This window comes from Phaseolus vulgaris, chromosome 8 (assembly GCF_000499845.2).
Source record: "Phaseolus vulgaris cultivar G19833 chromosome 8, P. vulgaris v2.0, whole genome shotgun sequence".
Taxonomy (NCBI): Eukaryota; Viridiplantae; Streptophyta; class Magnoliopsida; order Fabales; family Fabaceae; genus Phaseolus; species Phaseolus vulgaris.
Genome location: NC_023752.2, coordinates 49,379,089 through 49,400,799, shown reverse-complemented (window position 1 = coordinate 49,400,799; position 21,711 = coordinate 49,379,089). Strand labels below are relative to the sequence as shown.

Genomic DNA, 21,711 nt, shown 5'->3' with positions numbered 1-21,711 from the left:
GTGGATTACGAGAAGGCCTACGACTCGGTGTGCTGGGACTTCCTCTACTACATGATGGATAGACTTGGGTTCTGCAAGAAGTGGATTTCCTGGATTAGGTCTTGTTTGGAATCTGCTACGGTGTTTGTTCTAGTAAACGGAAGCCCGACTAAGAAGTTTTTTCTAAAGAAAGGATTGAGGCAAGGTGATCCTTTAGCACCATTCTTGTTCCTTATTGCAGTCGAAGGTCTAGTCGGTGTTTCATGGAAAGTGGCAGAGAAAAGTTTGATAACGGAGATCAAGGTCAGGTATAAAAAGGATAAGGTTAATATGCTTCAGTACGTAGATTGCACCTTTTTTTTCTGTGATGCTAGCATTAAGAGTGTGTACAACCTTAGGGTTTTGTTGAACTATTTTGAGCTTGCTTCTGAGATGAAGGTGAATTTCTCGAAGAGAAGAATCGAAAGGGTGGGGATCGCTCAGAATGTCATTCTTCCCTTTGTGTCTATTCTTAATTGTGAGGTGATGAAAACCCTTTTCAAGTACTTGGGGATGCCTGTCGGGGGGTGTTAGAAGAGAAACGTGTTTTGGGACGGTGTAGTTGACAGAATCAAGTCTAGATTGAGCACCTGGAAAGGGAGATTTATTTCGATGGCTGGGAGGATTTGCTTGGTCAAGTCTGTTCTTTCGTCTATTTCGTTGTTCTTTTTATCCTTGTTCAAGATGCCTTCAATGGTTGTGAAGAAGATTGTGACCCTATAAATGAACTTTTTGTGGGGTTGAGGGTCTGAGGGGGGAAAATTGCCTGGGTTGCTTGGGATAAGGTGTGTGACCCACTAGATGTTGATGGCCTTAGCATTCTCAATATCAGGTTGTTTAATCAGGCTTTACTGAGGAATTGGATTTGGCATTTGTATCAGACTAAGGGAGGACTCTGGAAGGATATTCTAAAGTCTAAATAAGGTGGGTGGAGAAGTAACTTTGACTAAGATTAATGTGCATGAAAATGAAGAGTCAAAAATTGCTAGATTTGGGAATGAATTAAGAAGAGAAATTCAAAATGTTGTAGAACTTTATGAGTATACATCTTTAGAAAAATTGGTTCACCTAGCCATCAAGGTTGAATCACAACTTTTAAGGAAAACATCTTTCAAACATACTCATAATGATGACTTTAATAACGCATCTTGGAAGGATAAAAATAAATTTCGAAAACAAGATAATTCTTCCACTTCCTCTAAAGAATCCACCCCAAAAACTTATAAAGACTAAATCGCCAACCAAAACCTCAAATAAAAAATGTTTTAAATGTTTAGGTTTTGGTCATATAAAAGCAAATTGCCCTAACAAAAGAACCATGACGATAAAAGGGGGATAGTAGTAAGTGACAATAGTGATTAATCTTCTAGGTCTAACTCTCATACCCCTTCAAAAACCCCTAGTGAAAATAAATGTGAGATACCTGATAGCTCTCGTTTTGCTGTCAAATTAAAATGAATCTAGCATAGACTTGTCTAACACTAGAAAGATGATAGTATAATTGTGGCCAGATGACCCCAAGTCATCTCCCAACGAATCCAATAGTGATTCAGTTAACCGAATTCATAATCTATCTATAAGCAATGAAAAGTTAGTAATAACAATAATAATAAAAAGGAGGTTAAGATAGTTATGCAGAAAATATAAAAGAGATTGAAATAGAAAATAAAAAATGGTTGATCCCCAAGTTCTTCCACCATTGAATTCTTCACAAGTTCTCTAAAGATTAATCCTTTCTCAATCCTCCAACAGAGTTAAATGAACATGCGCCAATCTAATTCAATTGAAACTCACCAGTAAAACATGTGTCTACTGGTTTAATCAATACCCACTTTGTTCCATGTGTATACTCCATGGGAATGCTTATCTCCTCTGTCTTGAATCATGCGCCCAAGAAATTAATTAGAACTATGTGAACTAACTAAGAAACCAAAGTTTAAAATAAGGAAGACTCTTAATCATGCGTTCAAGTACAACCTCTCACAAAAACTAGTTTTCCAGAATATTAGACTATTAAAACAACTGCTATAGAGAATTAAAAACAAAAACTTTTATTGAACGAAACCTCAGATCTCAATGGGAAATTACAAAAGAATCAATAAAAAAGATTTAGCATTCCATGCGGAGGCAAAACAAAAGAATTATAAAGAAGAAAAGAAACTAAGAAAACCCTATGAACCTCCCCCTTTTTTCCTTGATGCTTATGTCCTTTTATAGGCTTTCCTGCTCCAAGGATCTTGGGAAAATATTGTAGTTTATATTTTGTTCATAGTTTCCAACTTTCTAGAATTCTTGTATTTTGCAAAAGATTTGCTTCCAATTCTGTTTCTGAGATATTGTAGATTTTATTTTCTCTTTCTTCTCCTTGGAATTTGTTTCATGTTTTGGTTCAAGAAGCAACTTGGACTTTTGCATATTTGGCCCATTCACAAAGTTAGATGCTTCCTCTGAATAATTTACTCTAAAAACAAAAAATTAACAAAAATAATAGTTAAGGTCCAAATAAATCCAATTATAAGAATATTAATTAAAACAATGGATTTATTTATTATTATAGTCCAATAATCTATGATTAAGGCTATTGTGTGTGAATAAATATATGTTCATCAAATACCCCCACACTTATCCTTTTACACTCCTGGGCAAAACACTCTAAGGTTTAAAAAACAAAATAAAAAATGAAAATAGTGAAAATAACAAATAGCAAATTCTAAGAACGCATAATGACAAACATTATATAGTTTCAAGAAATCAAGGAATCAAGAAAAATGTGAATGAAAATTCCTATATTTTAATATACAAGCAGGTAATTGAAATCAAAGTTTGAATCAAAATTGACAAAACTTCACTGGACACTCTCCAACTCTCAAGTGTTTAGGGTTTGTATTTACAGTCATCAGCCATGCAAACAAACACTACCATATGCTTAACAAGAATCTAATATTCACAACAATCGAAAAAACATGCAATCAAAGATCAGGAGGACTTCATAAGGGATGTAATGAGGCTAAGGTAAAGGTAGGTAAAAGGTGGAAATTAGGCTTAAAAACCATAGAAAAACAAAGGACCAAGAGAGGATAGGTCTAAAAACAAGTGTAAGTATTATGACAATTCAACTCCTCTTTTTATTTCAAGATATCATTTTTTTTTCATATAGTAGACAGTCAATCCAATGTATTACAGGATCCACTCTTATTTTCTTTATTTTGCTTTTCTTTTCTTTTTCTTGTGTATTCCTTTTTTTTCTATCCATTTTTTTTTCTTTAAAACTGAAGAGGTAAACTATGAAAATGAGATACACCCCCACACTTATTCAAAAACCTATTCCCAAATAATTTCAAAGCTCCTTTATCTTCTAAGGTAGGGACAAACATGATTTTTCTGCTTTGAGGCTTGTAATGAGGGTTACAAATAAGAAAGGTTATAGGCTCAAGGGGCTAACAAATGGATTATGATAAAGGTAGGCTAATATGGCTAGTAGGTTAACTTAAACAAAGAATGCCTATATCATATCAGTTCATGCACGTAAATCACAGTTGTAAAACAAAGAACAAGCTAAGTTATAGAGTATAAGTAAACATGAGTGAAAACACACTAAAAAAATAAATAAATGATATATTAATTAAGGCTAAAAAACTCACTAGGGACTGTTTATCAAAAGATTCAACCCAAAATTTTTCATAACCAACTTATTTATCAATTTTTAAGAAAATCCAAACAAAAAATATCAAGAAACCAAGATTTTCAAGAATTATAACACATGTTAGCCATCAGACAATCCTAAAAAGCGTATTTATTTTAACAGAAGCAAAAAGAAATTGAAACAAATAAAAGAAAAACAAAAAAAATTAACAAAAGATAAATCCTGAACTATGATTCTTCTTCCCCACACTTAAATCACACATTGTCCTCAATGTAAAATCAATAAATAAATGTGTACGATAAAAGTGCGAGAAGAAGTAATCCCTCATTTAGCTTGAGGGAAGTGGCAGTTGCAGCTGTTTCAACCATCCCTTCTACAGTATAAGCCAAGACTCTTCATCCACAGTGGTGTAGAAACACTATCAGCTGGAGCATCTAACCAAAGCATGCAGTACCTTGGTAAACTATGAAACAAACATGCTATGACGAATAAGCCTTGAATTAATAGATGAAAATGGGGTGGGTCTGGAGGGCGTGTGAAATGGTACAGTTTCTTCCATGGATGGATGATGGTATTGTCTAGAGTATATGTGGAAGATGTAAATTTATTCAATATAAACGATCTAATATGGTTAACTGTTTGGGGATCGTCTAATGGTGGTGGTCTAAGGCTAGACAGTCTAGCTAGGGTAGACGGTCTAGTTCGGGTAGGAGATGGAATGAAATATAAGTTATGAGGTGGAGGTGGCTGGTAGAGGTTGCTTTCAAATGTTCCAATTATGATAGAAGGTGTAGCCAATGGAGATGATGGAATGAGTGATATGGGCTTCACCTTAAATAGTGGAGGTTGTACTCTTTGAAGGTTTAAGGATGGAAGAATAATATCATCTTCTTCTCCATTAGGAGTGTCTACTTGAAAGATGGATAACATCTGCTCTTCCTCTTCTTGTATTACCTTCAAAACTATGTTAGAGCCATCTACTAGTGCGCAATCTTTTTCAGTAGATTCGGAAAGTATAGTAGCATCAACAACTTCTCTATCAAGACTTGCATCACAAGAGTTAGTGCATTCTAAGAACTCATCTATCTCATCATCTGTACATTTAATTGGATTCGAGAAGTTAAAATCTCCTAGAAACTCAAGCACATTTTCATCCTCAGTGTTTATGTGATGCACAAAATGATTTTTATCAGCATATGTCATAGAGTCTAATGCCTCTTGATTAAACAATGATTTTTCCTCCAATAATGGAGGTTGGACATTAGTTGGTAATGGTTCAGAGATCCTAACAACTTGCAAATCAACTGGGTCAACATAAAAAACAATTGGTATGGTTGCATATATGCACTCTGACTCATTAGACAATGTTGGTGTAGTAATACCAGCGTCTGCAGTGCAAATCATATCATCAGACGATATGCATTTGTTCCTCTCAACACATGTTGCACATGTATCATCAAAATTCTTAGCAATATCAACAACTTGTCTAGCCAGTTGACCAACTTTCTCTTCTAATTTTGATAGAGTAGCATTTATGCTTTGTTGAGATTTCATTGTATTTACCTTTAATTGTCTCATCAGCTCCTTTAAAGATGGCTCTTCAAGATTATGAGTAATATTATCAGTTTGCAAAAATGGTTGAAAAGGTGTTTCACTTTCATCAAAATAGTATTGTTGATAATATGGTTGTTGTTGAGGTTGCTCATAAAACTGCTGACAATATGGATTAAAATGTTGAGGTTGCTGAAAATATGGTTCTCATTATTGTAGAGGTTGCTCATAAAGGTTGTTGCAAATATAGCTCATAATGAATATCATAATTGTAAATTTGTTCAACTAATTTTTGTTCCATTTTAGAATTGAAAACAAGGGATATATATTATGGACACCAACACCTATTATTTTTTTTTTAATTTAAAAGCAAACCAAGTAAACTACCAGGAAAGAGAGGTGAGTCACATGTGGACAAACTTAAAAACCAAGTCTTTCCTAGCCATAGTCTTCCCTAAATTGCTTTCAATTTAAAAAAAAATATCAAAGAGTAGCAACTGAAGTGTCTACCCTAAATGCAAAATCCTAAAAACAAAAAAAAAACTAAGGCAAATGCTAGACTTAATGCTTAAAAAATGTGAAGAAAAAAATGTAAAAATAAAAAATTATGAAAATAAAAACATCAATAATAAAAAAAACATAAATATATAAAGAATGACAAAAAAATATAAAAAAAAAACTAAAAAAGAAAATATATAAAATAAAGCAAAACAAAATAATATAAAGATAAAAGATATAAAGGAATAAAATAAAAAAAACATCAAAACAAAATAATGATAAGAGATATAGGAGATAAAATAAAATAAAAACAAAATAAAGATAAAAGATATAGGAGATCAAATAAAATAAAAACAAAATAAAGATAAAAGATATAAAGAAAAAAAAGTCAAAATAAAATAAAGACAAGAGATATCCTAAATATTAGCTTTTTTATTTTTTTAGTTTTTTTTAATTAATTTTTTTTCCATTTTTTATTGCTATACTAAATAAATAAAAACTAATAGGAACAAAACACAGGTTAAATATGCAGAAAATAAAATAGAAAAAAAAATTATGCAGATAAAAAGAAAAACCTAAACATGATAACCAAAATCAATTTGGATTCCCCGACAACGGTGCCAAATTTAATAGTTGTCGTTTTGCTGTCAAATTAATATGAATCTAGCGTAGACTTGTATAAAACTAGAGAGATGATAGTATAATTGTGGTCAGATGACCCTAAGTCGTCTCCCAACGAATTCAATAGTGATTCAGTTAACTGAATTCAAAATCTATCTATAAGCAATGAAAAGTTAGTAATAACAATAATAATAAAAAGGGGTTAAGATAATTATGCAGAAAATATAAAAAGAGATTGAAATAGAAAATAAAAAGCAATTGATCCCAAGTTCTTTCACCATTGAATTCTTCACAGGTTCTCTAAAGATTAATCCTTTCTCAATCCTCCAACAGAGTTAAACCAGATTGAACATGCGCCAATCTAATTCAATTGAAACTCACCAGTAAAACCTGCGTCTACTGGTTTAATCAATACCCACTTTGTTCCATGTGTATACTCCATGGGAATGCTTATCTCCTCTCACTTGAATCATCTGCCCAATAAATTAATTAGAACTATGTGAACTAACTAAGAAATCAAAGTTTAAGATAAGGAAGACTCTCAATCATGCATTCAAGTACAACCTCTCACAAAAACTAGTTTTCCAGGAGATTAGACTATTAAAACAAATGCTATAAAGAACTAAAAATAAAACTTTTTATTGAACGAAACCTCAGAGCTCAATGGGAAATTACAAAAGAATCAATAAAAAAGATTTAGCATTCCATGCGGAGGCAAAATAAAAGAATTACAAAGAAGAAAAGAAACTAAGAAAACCCTATGAAGCTCCCCCTTTTTTCCTTGATGTTTGTGTCCTTTTATAGGCTTTTCTGCTCCAAGGATCTTAGGAAAATATTGTAGTTTATATTTTGTTTACAGTTTCCAACTTTCCAAAATTCTTGTATTTTGCAAAAGATTTGCTTCCAATTTTGTTTTTGAGATATTGTAGATTTTATTTTCTCTTTCTTCCCCTCGGAATTTGTTTCCTGTTTTGGTTCAAGAAGCAACTTGGACTTTTGCATATTTGGCCCATTCACAAAGGTAGATGCTTCCTCCGGATAATTTACTCTAAAAATACAAAATTAACAAAAATAATTGTTAAGGTCCAAATAAACCCAATTATAAGAATATTAATTAAAACAATAGATTTATTTATTATTATAGTCCAATAATTTGTGATTAAGGCTTTTGTATGTGAATAAATATATGTTCATCAATACCTTGTGAAGGTGACTTATTGGTGGTAAGGCGAATGTTGGGGACTATTCAAAAACCTTTTGATGAAACCCAAAGATAAAATATTTTCCACACCCACTGCCTTATCAACAACAAATTATGTTCCATGATCATTGATGGGGTAGTTGTGCTAATGTGGCAAAAGTAGTGGCGAAACATGGATTACCTACTATCTCTCATACAAAGTCCTATAAATTACAATGGCTTAGTAAAAGGGTGAAATTAAGGTTAACTAACAATGCCTCATAACTTTCGATAGAGGAAAGTATAAATATGATTATGTGATGTTGTGCAGATGGCATGTTCTATTAGGACGACCTTGGCAATATGATAGAAAAAAATTACATGATGGCCATACTAATAAAATTTCTTTCAACTTCCAAGGGCATAAGGTTATCTTGAAACCCCTTTCTCCCAAAGAAGTTAAAGAGGACCAATTAAAACTGAAAAACAAAAGAGAATATTAAAAAGGTGAGGAAAGTGAAACCAAAATGGGTCTCATCATCTCATCTCATACAACCAAAACAATAATGTTAACTTGTACAAAACTATCTGCGCCTCCTAGGAATACTTCTTCCTTCTCTTTTTCATTACCAAATCATTCTAAATAATTGATATGTTTCATAAAGAAGTTTAGGAATGATCTTCAAAAACCTTCTAAGGGTTCTTGTTGAAAATGAAGCTTTGATGCCTCCAAATCTGTAAAGAAAGCTTGATGCCCGTGCTGCTGTGTTTGGGGTTTAGTTCTAGGTAGTTTAGAATTTGTAAAATTCATTCTTAAACCATTATTTATTGCCATTATTTATTTTACTAATTTCATATTACTATTATTTTTAAAAGATCATATATTATGCTGTGTAGTTAATTATTATCCGTTATCCAAGAGAAAAATGGTTATCCAGGAGAAAAATGAGACAAAAGTCTTCAAGGTAAAAGCTAATTATATAAAGAACTTCAAGATTTTTTTTTTTTTTTAATTGTTCTCATTTCTTTTTTTTATTATGGTCCATAAAAACATTTTCTTGCCAATTAAGAATATGAATGCATCTATGTTGCTACATAATATATACACAGTTATTATCTCACACTGCAGTAGATAAAAATATTTTATATCCAATTAAGAATATTAATCCAATATTGTAGCATTCTTTGCTTTTTATAATTTTAACTTCTTTTTATAAAATTTTGCTTTATTTTGTTCTTGGGTAGGGTGGTGCCTGAGGTGTGTGTAAAGGAACATTAGTGGAGGACACCAAGGTCAAGTTCTTTATTCTCAATGTGAATGTAGTTAGTCACAAAAAGTGGTGACCTATATAGGAATAAGTCGTGGCCTGCTATCAAGTTTCTGCACACTTATCAAATTTTTGAAAATCTGAGGTTAATGTTGTTCTCTAGTAGGGTGGTGCATGAGATGTGTGTAAAGTGACCTCAATGGAGGACATCAAGGTCAAGTTCTATAATCTCAGTTTCAATGTAATTAGTTAAAGACACATTAAGTGGTGACCTAGGTAGGAAAAAGTGGTAACATACTACCAAGTTTATGTATTGTGATGTAATTTTAGAAATTTTGAGCTTTGTGTTGTTTTTGGGTGGGGTGGTGCATGAGGTGTGTGTAAAGTGACCTCAATGGAAGATACCGAGGAAAAGTTTTCTAATCTCAGTATCAATGTAGTTAGTCACAATAAGTGGTGACATGTGTATGAATAAGTGGTGACATACTATCAACTTTCTGCACACTGAACAAATTTTTAACATTTAGAGCTTACTATTATGTTTCGATAGGGTTGTGCATGAGGTCTATATGAAGTGACTCCCGTGGAGGACACCAAGGTGAACACTTATTGTAGTGGAGGAATCAAAGTGTAGTTGTGTACAATATTTATAATTTATGTTTTAGGTTGGACAATTTTATTAGTCAGTGGTTCTGTTACCACTTGTCAAAATGTTTAAAGTAATCGATTTCATTTTTCATGTGATAAATAAATTTCACGTGTAATAAACTCAGTTGACCTCGTTCATCATCCTCCCTGATCATTGTACAAAAACTTAAACCAGGTCATAACATCTTGAACTATTTTTTGAATGACCAATGCATTAACCTCAACCATACTCGAGTTCAATTGGTCAGTACTTCAATAAATGAAAGTCTTCATACTAATGCTAATCGCAATATGCATTTAAGCATACAAAAATGCATTTTAAATAAAATTATAGCAATGATGTCAAGAAAATCCAATTAAAAAGTATACTTACGATAAATATTTATATTATTCATGAACATATTTGACTAGAATAAATTGAGATTGTAAGAATATGAAAATAGATATAGAACACTAATTAAGTTGAATGAATATTATTATAATATACTATTAATATTAACATTATTATTAAAATTAGTATTAATATTAAAATTAACATTATTATTATTAAAATTATTATGAATATTATTATTATAATTATTACTGCTAGTATTATTATTATTATTAATATTATTGTAATTATTATTAATATTAAAATGATTACTATTATTATTATTTATTGATATTATTAATATTATTATTATTCTAATTAATATTATAATTAATAATATTATTATAATTATTGTTATTATTAATAATAATAATAATATCAATAAGAATAATAATAAAAAACCAAAACCACAATCAAATATAAACTAACACATTAGGAAAAGCAAACTTTACACTGAAAATTTTGCAACTGCACCGAAAAGCTAAAAAAATCCCATATTAAAATCTACAAGCAAAAAGTTTCAACAAATCATGGATCTTCCGATGAGAATAAATCAATAAAACACATCTTTGTTAGTCTAACAGTCAGAACTATTCTCTCACTCATCACTCTTGAATTGCTTCCAACTCCAAAGGTCTTCTTGCTGAAGTGAGAGTTGAAGTCGTTGAATGAAATGGATTAGGAGGCACAGTTAACTGGTGTTCCTCTTTAGTTTCTAGCATTTGTATGACAGATTTTATGGATGGACGGTTCACTGGCTGCCACTGAATGCACCAAAGTCCAACAATGGCTAGCTTCTTCGCAATTTTAACATCACCTTCATACTCAATATGGATACGTATGTCTCCATCAACAAGATTATGGATCCAATCTGGGTACAGAACATGGATATTTTCTGAGGATGACATGTCTACATTCTTCCTTCCTCCAACCATTTCTAGCAACAACATTCCATAACTGTAAATATCAGACTTGTAGGATACATTTCCGAAGTTCCTGGAGAAAACTTCCGGTGCCATGTATCCCAAGGTTCCCCTAGCAGCTGTCATGGACACCAAACTTGGATTCTTGAAACACAATTTGGCTAATCCAAAATCAGAAATCTTTGGAGTGAAGTTGTCATCAAGTAACACATTCCGAGGATTGATGTCAAAGTGAATAATGGGATGATTACAACCTTGATGGAGATACTCAATCCCTTTAGCTATACCAAGAGCAATGTGTTGCATCTTCTCCCACCCAAGGAAATGCTCCTTGTCATCGGGTGGAAATATGAAGCTTTGTAGTGAACCCTTTGGAAACAAATTGTAGACAAGAGCACGATGGATTCCTTCGGCGCAAAAGCCTAGCAAACGAACCACGTGAATGTGGTGGATTTTTCCCATAATTCCAACTTCGTTGATGAACTCATTCCCATCTCCTTCAGTATTATTGATGATCTTCACAGCCACGAGAATCTCATTCGAAAGTTTGCCTTTGAAAACAGCTCCATGGGCTCCTTCCCCTAGTTTTTCTTTAAAACCATCGGTGATTCTCTTGACATCGGCGTATGTAAATCTCGTAGGCTTTTCAGCTTTGTAATCCTCTAAGAACTTGTCCACTCTTGCTTGGTCTTCTTCCTTCTCTCTAAAATAGCGGAAAATCTTAAAAGCCATAATTCCCAGCAGGCCAAAAACAATTGAACCTACGATAACTGTAACAGACTTCATTAAAAAGAGTGAGAGAAATGAAAAAGTTAAGTGAAGTTGTGTGGAAGAATCTGGTCTCACCTGTACTGGAAAAAATAAAAGATCTGAAATTTGTGATTCTTTTATGGAGGCCCTTGTGGTCAGAGCAATCCAAACATTCGATAACTTCGGTGCTGTTGTTCTTCCATTTACATCTTTTGCCTTCAGCTTCGCACGCAGAACAAGCTGGTTTGGACCATGTCAACATGAACTCATTCTGCTGCATCTCGATTGCCGAGACTGGTGCAGTGACATCGGATATCTTAGAACAGAATGTCAGGTCCCATTCCAAGATACTTGCTTGAGAATCAGTAGCGTATATCGGACAGGAGATCATATCTTGGTAGTTTCCATATTGATTTCTGAGATGTCTATACCCAAGTGAAGAACAGTCAAAGAAGCTTACGCCGCTTCCGGTAAAGTAATAATGATTAAAAGAATTGTTGTGGTTTAGAAAATATTTTGGAAGGCAATTCTTCGGGTCTTTCAAGGAAATTTGCCGATTTTCGTAGTCTATGTTTATGACGTGGAATTTAATGGTAGGGAGGAGAAGCATGGTGTTGTTTTCTTGAGTACAATACAGACAAAACCCAGGATGAGCACATTCATGCGTCCCCTTGACGAGTTGGAAGGGAAATCTAATAGGTGTTCGGTTTGGCCCACAAGACAACTCCCTGCACTCGTTATGATCGCTGCTACCTTTGATAAGAATGAGCTTTAGGAATAGCATTATTGTGATCAATATGCCATAAGCATGGAGACACAGTAGACTAGGCTTTGCCATCTTAAGTCTGAAACAGTGCAAGAGTTTGTTTTCTACTGCAATAAGAAGCTTATGTTTGAGAACCAGACTCGGAGCGTTTTCAATATATGTTTACACGGTTAACAAATTTTTGTCTATTACATTCAGTTCAGGAATCCAGAAAGAAATTGCAGTGAAAGTCAGCGTAAGTCCGCGTTTTTAACATTAAATATCATCGCAAAACTTTTGAAAGAGAAAAATACTGTACCTGCGGACAAACGTGATCAATATGAAATAAACTTGGAAGGGCACTATTGCAGTGGTTTGTTTTCTTTTGGGAAAACAACGTGATGACAGACAGGAAAGACACAGGTCATGGATTTTGCTTTATGTTTACACGATTTTTATATTTTTGTTTATTGCCTTCAATCTAGGAATTTGGAGAGGAATCACGGTCAAAGTCAGTCTAAGTCCGTGTTTTAACTTTTAAATGTTATTGCACAACTTTTTTAAATGGAAAAGGTGTGATCCATATGGAATCGCACTGCAGTTTTTATATTTGTTAATTTCATCGCAAGTGTAGAAATCCAGATAGAGAGCTTCTTGGTCAAAAATCTAAGCCTGCGTTTGTAATTTTAAATATTGCCACACAAACAATCTCATGGTCTAAGTCTTAATCACAAGCCTACAACCATGGTCATATGGAGAGAGATGGTGTTATTGGTGATCTTCTTGCTGTTTGTAGTCGAACAAGTATGTACTACTAATGAGCAAGAGCATGCTATGGATTGTCCCACTTCTTCCTGCGGGAAAATCACAAACATAAGTCGGCCATTCAGATTGAAACGTGATCCAGTACATTGCGGCGACAGCAGGTACGAACTGGATTGTGAAAATAATGTTGCGGTATTGAATTTGTACTCGGGAAAATATCATGTTGAGGCAATCAACTACCATAATTTCACAATCCGAGTGGTTGATCCGGGAGTTGAAGAACCAAGTTGCTCCTCCCTTCCTCGCTATTTCTTGTCTGAATCCAATTTCACTGATGCTTATCATGGTGCCGCCATGGCTCCATACCGAAGCACCCAAAACCAATTCTCTGATGAATTGGGTAATTACGAGAAGAGTCTTTGGAAGCACATAATTTACTTGAATTGTAGCCATCCAGTGAGTGAGAAGAATAAGTACGTGAATACTGCTCCGTGTGTGAAGTGGCAGTCGAAAGGCTACATGTATGCCATCGGTGGTGACATAACAGCAGCGGAACTTGAAGTTGGTTGTGGTGTAAAGCTGGTATCTCCGACGTCTTGGGGGGGTTTGGACGCAAATGAATCTTCCTACACTGATATGAACACAGCGTTACTTTATGGATTTGAGATGTCGTGGTTGCATTTCGCCTGTGATTATCTATGTCCAAACTCAACTCATGGCGACTGCTATTTCAACTCTTCCATCCCTAAGCTTAAATGCTCGCTCTGCGACGATATGTTATTCGGACGACTGCTAGTTCCCTGTGGTAAAGGAATTCAAATTCAAATTAAATTAATATTTTTAATTACAGGAAACCTTATATATCTCCTTTAATTTCTTTCTCAATGTTTATATTTCTTCAATTTTCATTATACATCATAACTATACATATTTACCAATTTGAGACATTTCCGAGCAATTCTATTAATTAAATTACTTTTTATGCTTACATTAACTTAGAAAAATATAACTATAGTCATTAAAAGTATTAAATAATAATAATAATTTTTAAAACTTGTTAATGGGTATTACCTTTATGGCATTATGCAGTACTCTTCGTCTCGGAGTGGTAAAAAGAATTCTGAAAATCATATTTTCTTTCATTTTCAGGTACTGGGATATCGTCACAGCTGCTAACTTATCTACAATGTAAGGATTGCGTCTCTTAAATTACCTGCGCTTTGGTTATGTGCATCATAACATGAATTGATTTTTATGTTTCAATATTCAACTATATACTTTTACATAATTTATTAACTAAAGATATATATAATTTCATATTTATTAATCATGTAATAAAACATTTCTAAGCATATGTTATTTTTCGATAATAGTGCATCTACATCTGTCCCTTCTTTCAAAATGTTTTGTATACGGGAAAATATATTTAATATAAATTAGTATAATCACTCGCATTTCTCACAATTTTTAAACAATGACTTTGTAGTATCATGTTAACCTAATTTAACAAATATATGTAAAATATGAAGTTGTTACCTAAAATAGAGATAACATTTTATTTTTAACCCTTTATTCAACAAAAAAATGAATTATATTTTAATTTTTACTGCTAAAAATTAATTTAGTACATAACCATAAGTCTATTGAGATATTATTATTAAATTAATTATTTTATCTTCGAAATACTATTTGCTTTGGAATTTAGCTGTATTACGGTCTTATCTTTATAACACTCCAATAAAAAAATATTTAAATTGTTTTTAATCTTTACTCTTAAACCTGAAACAACCTACCCAAATATATAGTAACATTAAAACTAAATTTATTGATATAAGTTAATGTTATTGCCAACTAATGTTAGTATCAAATTTTACAAATTTCTGTTTTATTTTAACAAATATATTACTTATTATATGTGATGTTAATTAATTTCCTGACTAAACAATTTTTCACGCTATTTACTCATTCTGTCATATTTTTCTTGCAGATTTTTTGGAGAGTGTTTTCTTCGGTGAGTTTGTCTCCTTCTTTATGTTATAAATAATATTTGTTATATGCCATTTTTTACTATATCATTGTATAAGGTAATTTAGACTATGATCTAAAGCCGTCATTTTATAAAAAACGCTTTTATGTAAAATGATGACTACTAGTCTTAGTCTCCGTTTTACACAAAAATGTTTCATATAAAATGATAGTTTTACTAATAACCACCGTTTTACACAAATTTAATTTCAAAACTATTACCACATTTTTAAGGACAACATCTATCCGTAAAATGTTGTAATTGTATTGTCGTAAATGGGTCTTTTTCACTTGTGTCTCTACCATTTTACTTAATAAAAAATTTGAATATTAAAAAATTAGATTTCACTCTCTTAGAATCGTGCACTTTAGAATTGATTAAAATTCAACATTGAAAATTATGAAAATATCAAATAGTCACTCCAAGAAAATCATGAAATAAAAATCAATTTTTAGATACCAAATAATTAGTTGCAATAGTAACTAAATTAGAGACAATTTTAGAAACTAAAAAAAAATTGGTTTTTAAATTAGTTTATATTATTGTTAAGTTGTTTCTAAATTGGTATCTAATTAACAACCAAGGTTTTAACTACCAATTATTTAGTTTCTAAATTTGGTAGCAAAAACCTTGGCTAATTAGATACCAATTTAGAAACTATTTAACAATAATAGAAACTAATTTAGAAACCAATTTTTTTTTTTAGTTTCTAAAATGATCTCTAATTTAGTTACAATTGCAACTAATTATTTTGGTATCTAAAATTGGGTTTCTAGTTCATGATTTTTCTTGTAGTGAGTCATATAACACACTTTAAAATTAATTAAAATGTTCATATAGTTTCTTTTTTATTTATTTGTTAATATCATACGTTATCTTTTAACATGCACTCTCCTCACTCACTTTAGTAGACAAATTGAAGAATTAGATTCATATATTTCATTACACTTACGTATTTCATTCTTAATAATTCTTTATATAATTATATTTCTGATTTAATTTTCAGTACTGTTGGACACAATACAAGGAAACCTAGGATTTGGTGCAAATTACTACTTTGATCCGGTATCGTTTATCATAGGACGCTATATTTTACCATTTTTCTTGGCAGTTAGATTTCTGTTTGGGGTGACATTACTTATTGTGCTTATGGTATACAAATGGAGGAAAAGGCATTTGTCAATATATGAAAATATTGAAAATTATTTAGAACATAATAATTTGATGCCTATTAGATACTCATACAAGGAAATCAAGAAGATGATGAAAGGTTTCAAGGAAAAATTGGGTGAAGGAGGCTATGGCTCTGTGTTTAAGGGAAAGTTGTCTAGTGGATCTTGTGTGGCAATAAAAATGTTAAGTAAAACAAAAGGAAGAGGACATGACTTTATTAGTGAAGTTGCTACCATTGGAAGAATACATCATCAAAATGTAGTACAATTAATTGGATTTTGTGTTGAAGGTTCGAGACATGCTCTTGTTTATGAATTCATGTCTAATGGATCTCTTGATAAAATTATCTTTTCTAAAGATAAAAGTATAGAGTTTGGCTATGACAAAATATACAATATAGCAATTGGGGTAGCTCGAGGGATTGCTTATCTCCACCATGGATGTGAGATGCAAATTTTGCATTTTGATATAAAACCCCATAATATTCTACTTGATGATAAATTCATTCCAAAGGTCTCTGATTTTGGATTGGCAAAGTTATATCCGATAGATAATAGCATTGTCACCATGACAACAGTAGGAGGAACAATTGGATACATGGCTCCAGAATTGTTTTATAAAAATATTGGAAGAATATCCTATAAGTCTGATGTTTATAGTTTTGGAATGCTTTTAATGGAGATGGCAAGTAGGAGGAAAAACTTAAATTCCCATGTAGAGCATTCAAGCCAAATTTATTTTCCCTCTTGGATTTATGATTACATTAGAGAAGAGAAAGATATAGAAATGGAAGAAATGGGAAATTTCACAGAGGAGGAAAAGAAAATAGTAAAGAAGATGATCATAGTTGCATTTTGGTGTATACAAATGAATCCAGATGATCGTCCCTCCATGAACAAAGTAGTGGAAATGCTTGAAGGAGACATTGAAAAATTGAAAATCCCTCCCAATTTTTCTTTATATCCATATGAAGCGACAGAATACTCTAAACAAACAATAGCAACTGAATTTACTTGTTCTTCTAGTTATTCTTTGGATATTGATTAATGGAATAGAGAATAACATTTGATTATGTAGAATGGTTATTTATTTTTATCCACCTTACTTTGTTGAACATTTTCTCATCTAATCTATAATATGTGACTTGTATGTATTACCCTTCCTTGCTTTTATATTTTGAAGTTTAAAATATGTGTTATCAAATTTTAAATTAGTTCAAATTTATACTTTAATCTGAGTAATCATATTCACATATTTAAGAAGGAGAGAAATCGTGATGTTTTTATTGCTTCTTCATTTTATTATCAGGAGTTGTACTATTATGCTAAATCGTTGTTTTTTTATAAAAAAAATAATATATAGATGAATGGAGTACTTGGGCTATTCAAGCATATACAAAAGTCTAAAATATTTACAAAAGGTAACTAAATACTCACCAATGACCATACCATAAAACCATAGGTAACAACCTAAACACTCATAAGAAGAATTAAACCATCCAAAACTACACATATAAGCATATAAAAGCATCATAATATCTAGCAAAATTCCTACATATATGACCAGTCGTTGTTCGTTGTGATGACAGTCATGTGATAACAAACAGGATCTTATGTTCATACAAACAACATCACAACAACAAATATCCTTCAATTAAGATTTCTTGATACTTGATAAAAATTGCAGTAACTACTTCCAATGTCTTGTTTCTTTATGCTCCCCTGTAGCCATATGCCATTCCTCATATTTTTCCTTGTGTTTGCCCATACTTGTAAACATTCATATGAGTTTGTTGGTTGGATACATTATCTGCATTAAAAATAAATAAAAGACTATCGACCTTATAGTTTGAGAATTGTTACTTTATAGGCCCAAACCAGATTTGTATGTCCTAAAAGCAGTTCAAATTTAATCGTTAGTTATTCAAAATACTAACAATATACTTGTAGATCATACAACTCAAAGTTCTTTAGTAGAGAAACTACTCACACTACAAGAAAAACCAAAATCACCACTAGATCAGACAAGTTCTTTGGTCATATTATGATTTTTATTATACATATTATTAATATAATTTATACTTATTATTATTAATAATAATTATAAAAATTATATTAATAATAATTATTATTATTATATTAATAATAATAATAAAAATTATAATAATAATAAAAATTATAATAATAATAATAATAAAAATTATATTATTAATAATAAGTATAATAAAAATCATAATAATACAAAAAAAATTGTCTGGTGTAGTGGTTAAAGTTTCTTTGATCACTGATGAAACTTGGTTTCCGCTTCATGGTGCCAAAGTTACATATTGATATAGCCAGTATGTAATTATCTGTCATTTACATACAGAAAAATCCAAATGTAATACCTATTTACATACATAATTTAATTTTCGCTTCATGGTGCCAAAATTACATACGAAAAAAATCCGTGTAATATCTATTTGCATACGGAATAATAAAATATGTATGTAAAAATCCGTATATAATGTTAACTTTATATACGGATTTTGATCCGTGCGTAATAATCTATATATAATTCGCGATTTTCTTCTAGTGTCATATAGAAACTAACATGAGTAAATTAAAGCAATTGATCTTCATTAAGGCTTTTCCAACCTTGAATCCCTCAAATGACATTACATACATTTTTTCTAAGTCTTATACACATGTTAATGGACTCATACACCAATCAAAATATGAGAATTTTTTGTATTTAAATATCTATTTGTAATCCAGGCTCATTATTTGACTTGTGCTCGAACAAAGATTTCCTCTTAATCAACTCTCAAATTCCTAAAGATAATGTTATTCCATACTCTGTTATCCTTATAACTAATTGCAGGGTGTTCAAATTAACAGAAATGCACATCTATCCTAGTGTGGTATACAAAACCGATCCCCAACCTCACAGATGAAAATTAAGTGAGCTTCAAAATTTTCATCATTAATAGCAAACACGAAGGATGCTTGACATCTTACGTCCACACTCCTTCTTTGTAGATTATTCAGTGTCGCCACTTTATTAATTAATAATTGTCTTGCAAAGTGTTGGGTTGTTGGTAATGCCTTTATCTTCTAGAAACAATCTCTATTACCACTTCTTAATCTCTTATATGTTGATCTGACTGTGTAAGTTGTCTTTGATAACCACTGTAGTGTATGGAAAATCAATAAGACAAAAAAATGAAATTGTAAGGAAATTGAATTGTTGAAATGTAAATTGAGGAGTGCATAACAGGAATGTAACAGCAAGAATTGAAGGAATGAAATAAAATTACTAGAATTGAAAAGCAAAATTGAAATAATGTAATTACAAAAATAACTGGAAAAAATGTAAAACCTAACAAATTGAATTAATTGAAATACTTAATTAACTACCAATTCTAAAAAATTGAAAAACTATATGATTGATACTGCAACTGAAACCATATTAAGAAGTTAAAATGAAATGCGCATATGAAAGAAACAAGAAACTAAAAAGTAGAATTACAACAAACTAACTCAAAAAGAAAATTGACGAAAATAAGAAAACAATAGTGTATAGTTGAAAACTGAAACTAGAATTGCATTAACCATGTATTAAATCTAAATTGAAACAAATGAAATAGCTAGAAACATAATTTAAAAGAAAAGTGAGTAAAAACAGTAACAAGAAGAAAATTCTACTCTATAAGTATGAGAATATCAATCAATAACCATGATTAAGTTCTCTTCAACGCAAACAAATCAAATATAATTTTCTTTGTTTTATGAAAAAAATAAAGAACCACTTGATTTGCACATTCAAAGTAAACAAATCTCAATCAAAGATTTGATTACTAAAAGTTTACAAAAGTATAAGCAACCTTGAAAAAAGTTATACTTCTTCACTTACAGAGATTATCTTCATTGAAGTTGTACGTTGATGACTATTTTACGATAAATATACCATGTCAGAAGTAATAAATTTATCCATAAAAACGAATATCGAATCTACAAAGAACAATTGAATTCTCAAGTATAATATTCACTAACACTAGTACAAAAGTTTAAAAAATGACCCATTATTTAATGTGATTTTAGGGTTAGACGTTGTCTTTCAAAACACGGTGACATTTTTGAAATTAACTTGATTTAAGAAGGCAGCTATTTGTAATAGCCACATTCTTAAATCAAGCGCTTTGATTTAAGATGTGACTATTACAAATAGCCGCATTCTTAAATCAAGCGCTTGATGCTGCTATTACAAATAATCGCCTTCTTAAATCACTTTTTACCCTAATTCTGAAGCGTGTCACTTACGCTTTCATAGTTTCTTTCTTCTTGGCACTTCGCCTTTTCTCTCTGTTTCTGCTCTGGTGTGTTCTCGTGCCATTGTAAGTTCGTTTCGATCAACTCTCTTTCTTCTTCGTCAATGGTTTATAAATTTTTTTCGTTTCATTTATTTGTTTGTTTTCTTGCATTGACGAAGGGTTCTCTTACGCTTCGTTTTCTCTTATGTTTTTGCTCTCGTGCTTCCTCTCGTCTTCTGCGACCCTTCATTGTCTTCTTTGTGCTATTTTAAGTACGTTTCGAGCTCTCTTTCTTTTTCACCATTGGTTTATATATTTGTTTTGTTTCTCTTATTTGTTTGTTTTCTTGTATTGATGAAGGTCACCATTGCTTTGTTGCTACTGCCTCTGTCGTTGTTGCCTTAGGGTTTAGGGTTTAGAGTTTTAATTTTTTATAAAAAAAAATTAAATAAGAATGCAGTTATTTACTATAGCCGCATTTATAAATGATATTTAAGATTGCAGCTAAATAGTTGTCTTCTTAAATACCATTTATAAATGCGGCTAGGGTAAATAACTGCATAAAATTAAATAAGAATGCAGTTATTTACCATAACCGCATTTATTAATGGTATTTAAGAAGGCGGCTATTTAGCCACATTCTTATCTCTTGTATTTACGACTACGTGTACAACAAATGTGGCTATAAAGCCATAGTCTTAAATAAAAAATAGTCGGGATCTTTTAAAATTTATGCACTAGTGTAAATAGAAAATAATATGTAAAATTTTGTTGGAAAGTTTGTTCTGTATGATAAAATTTCAAGAATGTAAACAAAGCAAAGTAAAAGATTTGTGTGATTCAATTGGAAAAAGTGGGATTGGGGTTGATCCTTATCACTTGTCTGTATTTTTACAAAAGATTATAATATTCAGTCTTGATTGATATTTATGCACATATAAAAATTATTTATATCGATTACTCGTATTCAAAATTATTAAGACAATCTCCTAAATATCAATTCCTCGCATATTTATAAAAACTCCTTATCATTACGAACATATGTTATAAAACAATTAACATTTCAAATCTATTCCTAGCATTCAAATATGTTAAACATTATCATTTAGGTCATATTTTTAGAAGTACTTTCGAGTGAAATCTAAGGATCAAAATCATGAATAATTCAAGCTTTTGAGAATAAAATGATAATACCAATTATCAATCAATAAATGAAATATTACAGATAAATATAACCTCAA

The 21,711-nt window shown here is 31.3% G+C and overlaps 2 protein-coding genes across 2 annotated transcripts; one reads left to right on the top strand and one right to left on the bottom strand.

Annotated features, from left to right (window-relative positions):
• Nucleotides 1–10,214: 10,214 nt before the first annotated feature.
• On the bottom strand, nucleotides 10,215–12,372 carry LOC137827087 (rust resistance kinase Lr10-like). The gene is made up of 2 exons (XM_068633300.1): nucleotides 11,567–12,372; nucleotides 10,215–11,490 (listed from the first exon to the last, which is right to left on the bottom strand). The coding sequence occupies exons 1-2, from the start codon at nucleotides 12,306–12,308 to the stop codon at nucleotides 10,403–10,405; spliced, it is 1,830 nt and encodes a 609-aa protein (XP_068489401.1). The 5' UTR covers nucleotides 12,309–12,372; the 3' UTR covers nucleotides 10,215–10,402.
• Nucleotides 12,373–12,809: 437 nt separating this feature from the next.
• Nucleotides 12,810–17,328, top strand: LOC137827002 (LEAF RUST 10 DISEASE-RESISTANCE LOCUS RECEPTOR-LIKE PROTEIN KINASE-like 2.1). The gene is made up of 4 exons (XM_068633173.1): nucleotides 12,810–13,785; nucleotides 14,130–14,168; nucleotides 14,968–14,991; nucleotides 16,013–17,328. The coding sequence occupies exons 1-4, from the start codon at nucleotides 12,960–12,962 to the stop codon at nucleotides 17,224–17,226; spliced, it is 2,103 nt and encodes a 700-aa protein (XP_068489274.1). The 5' UTR covers nucleotides 12,810–12,959; the 3' UTR covers nucleotides 17,227–17,328.
• The last annotated feature ends 4,383 nt before the right edge of the window (nucleotides 17,329–21,711 follow it).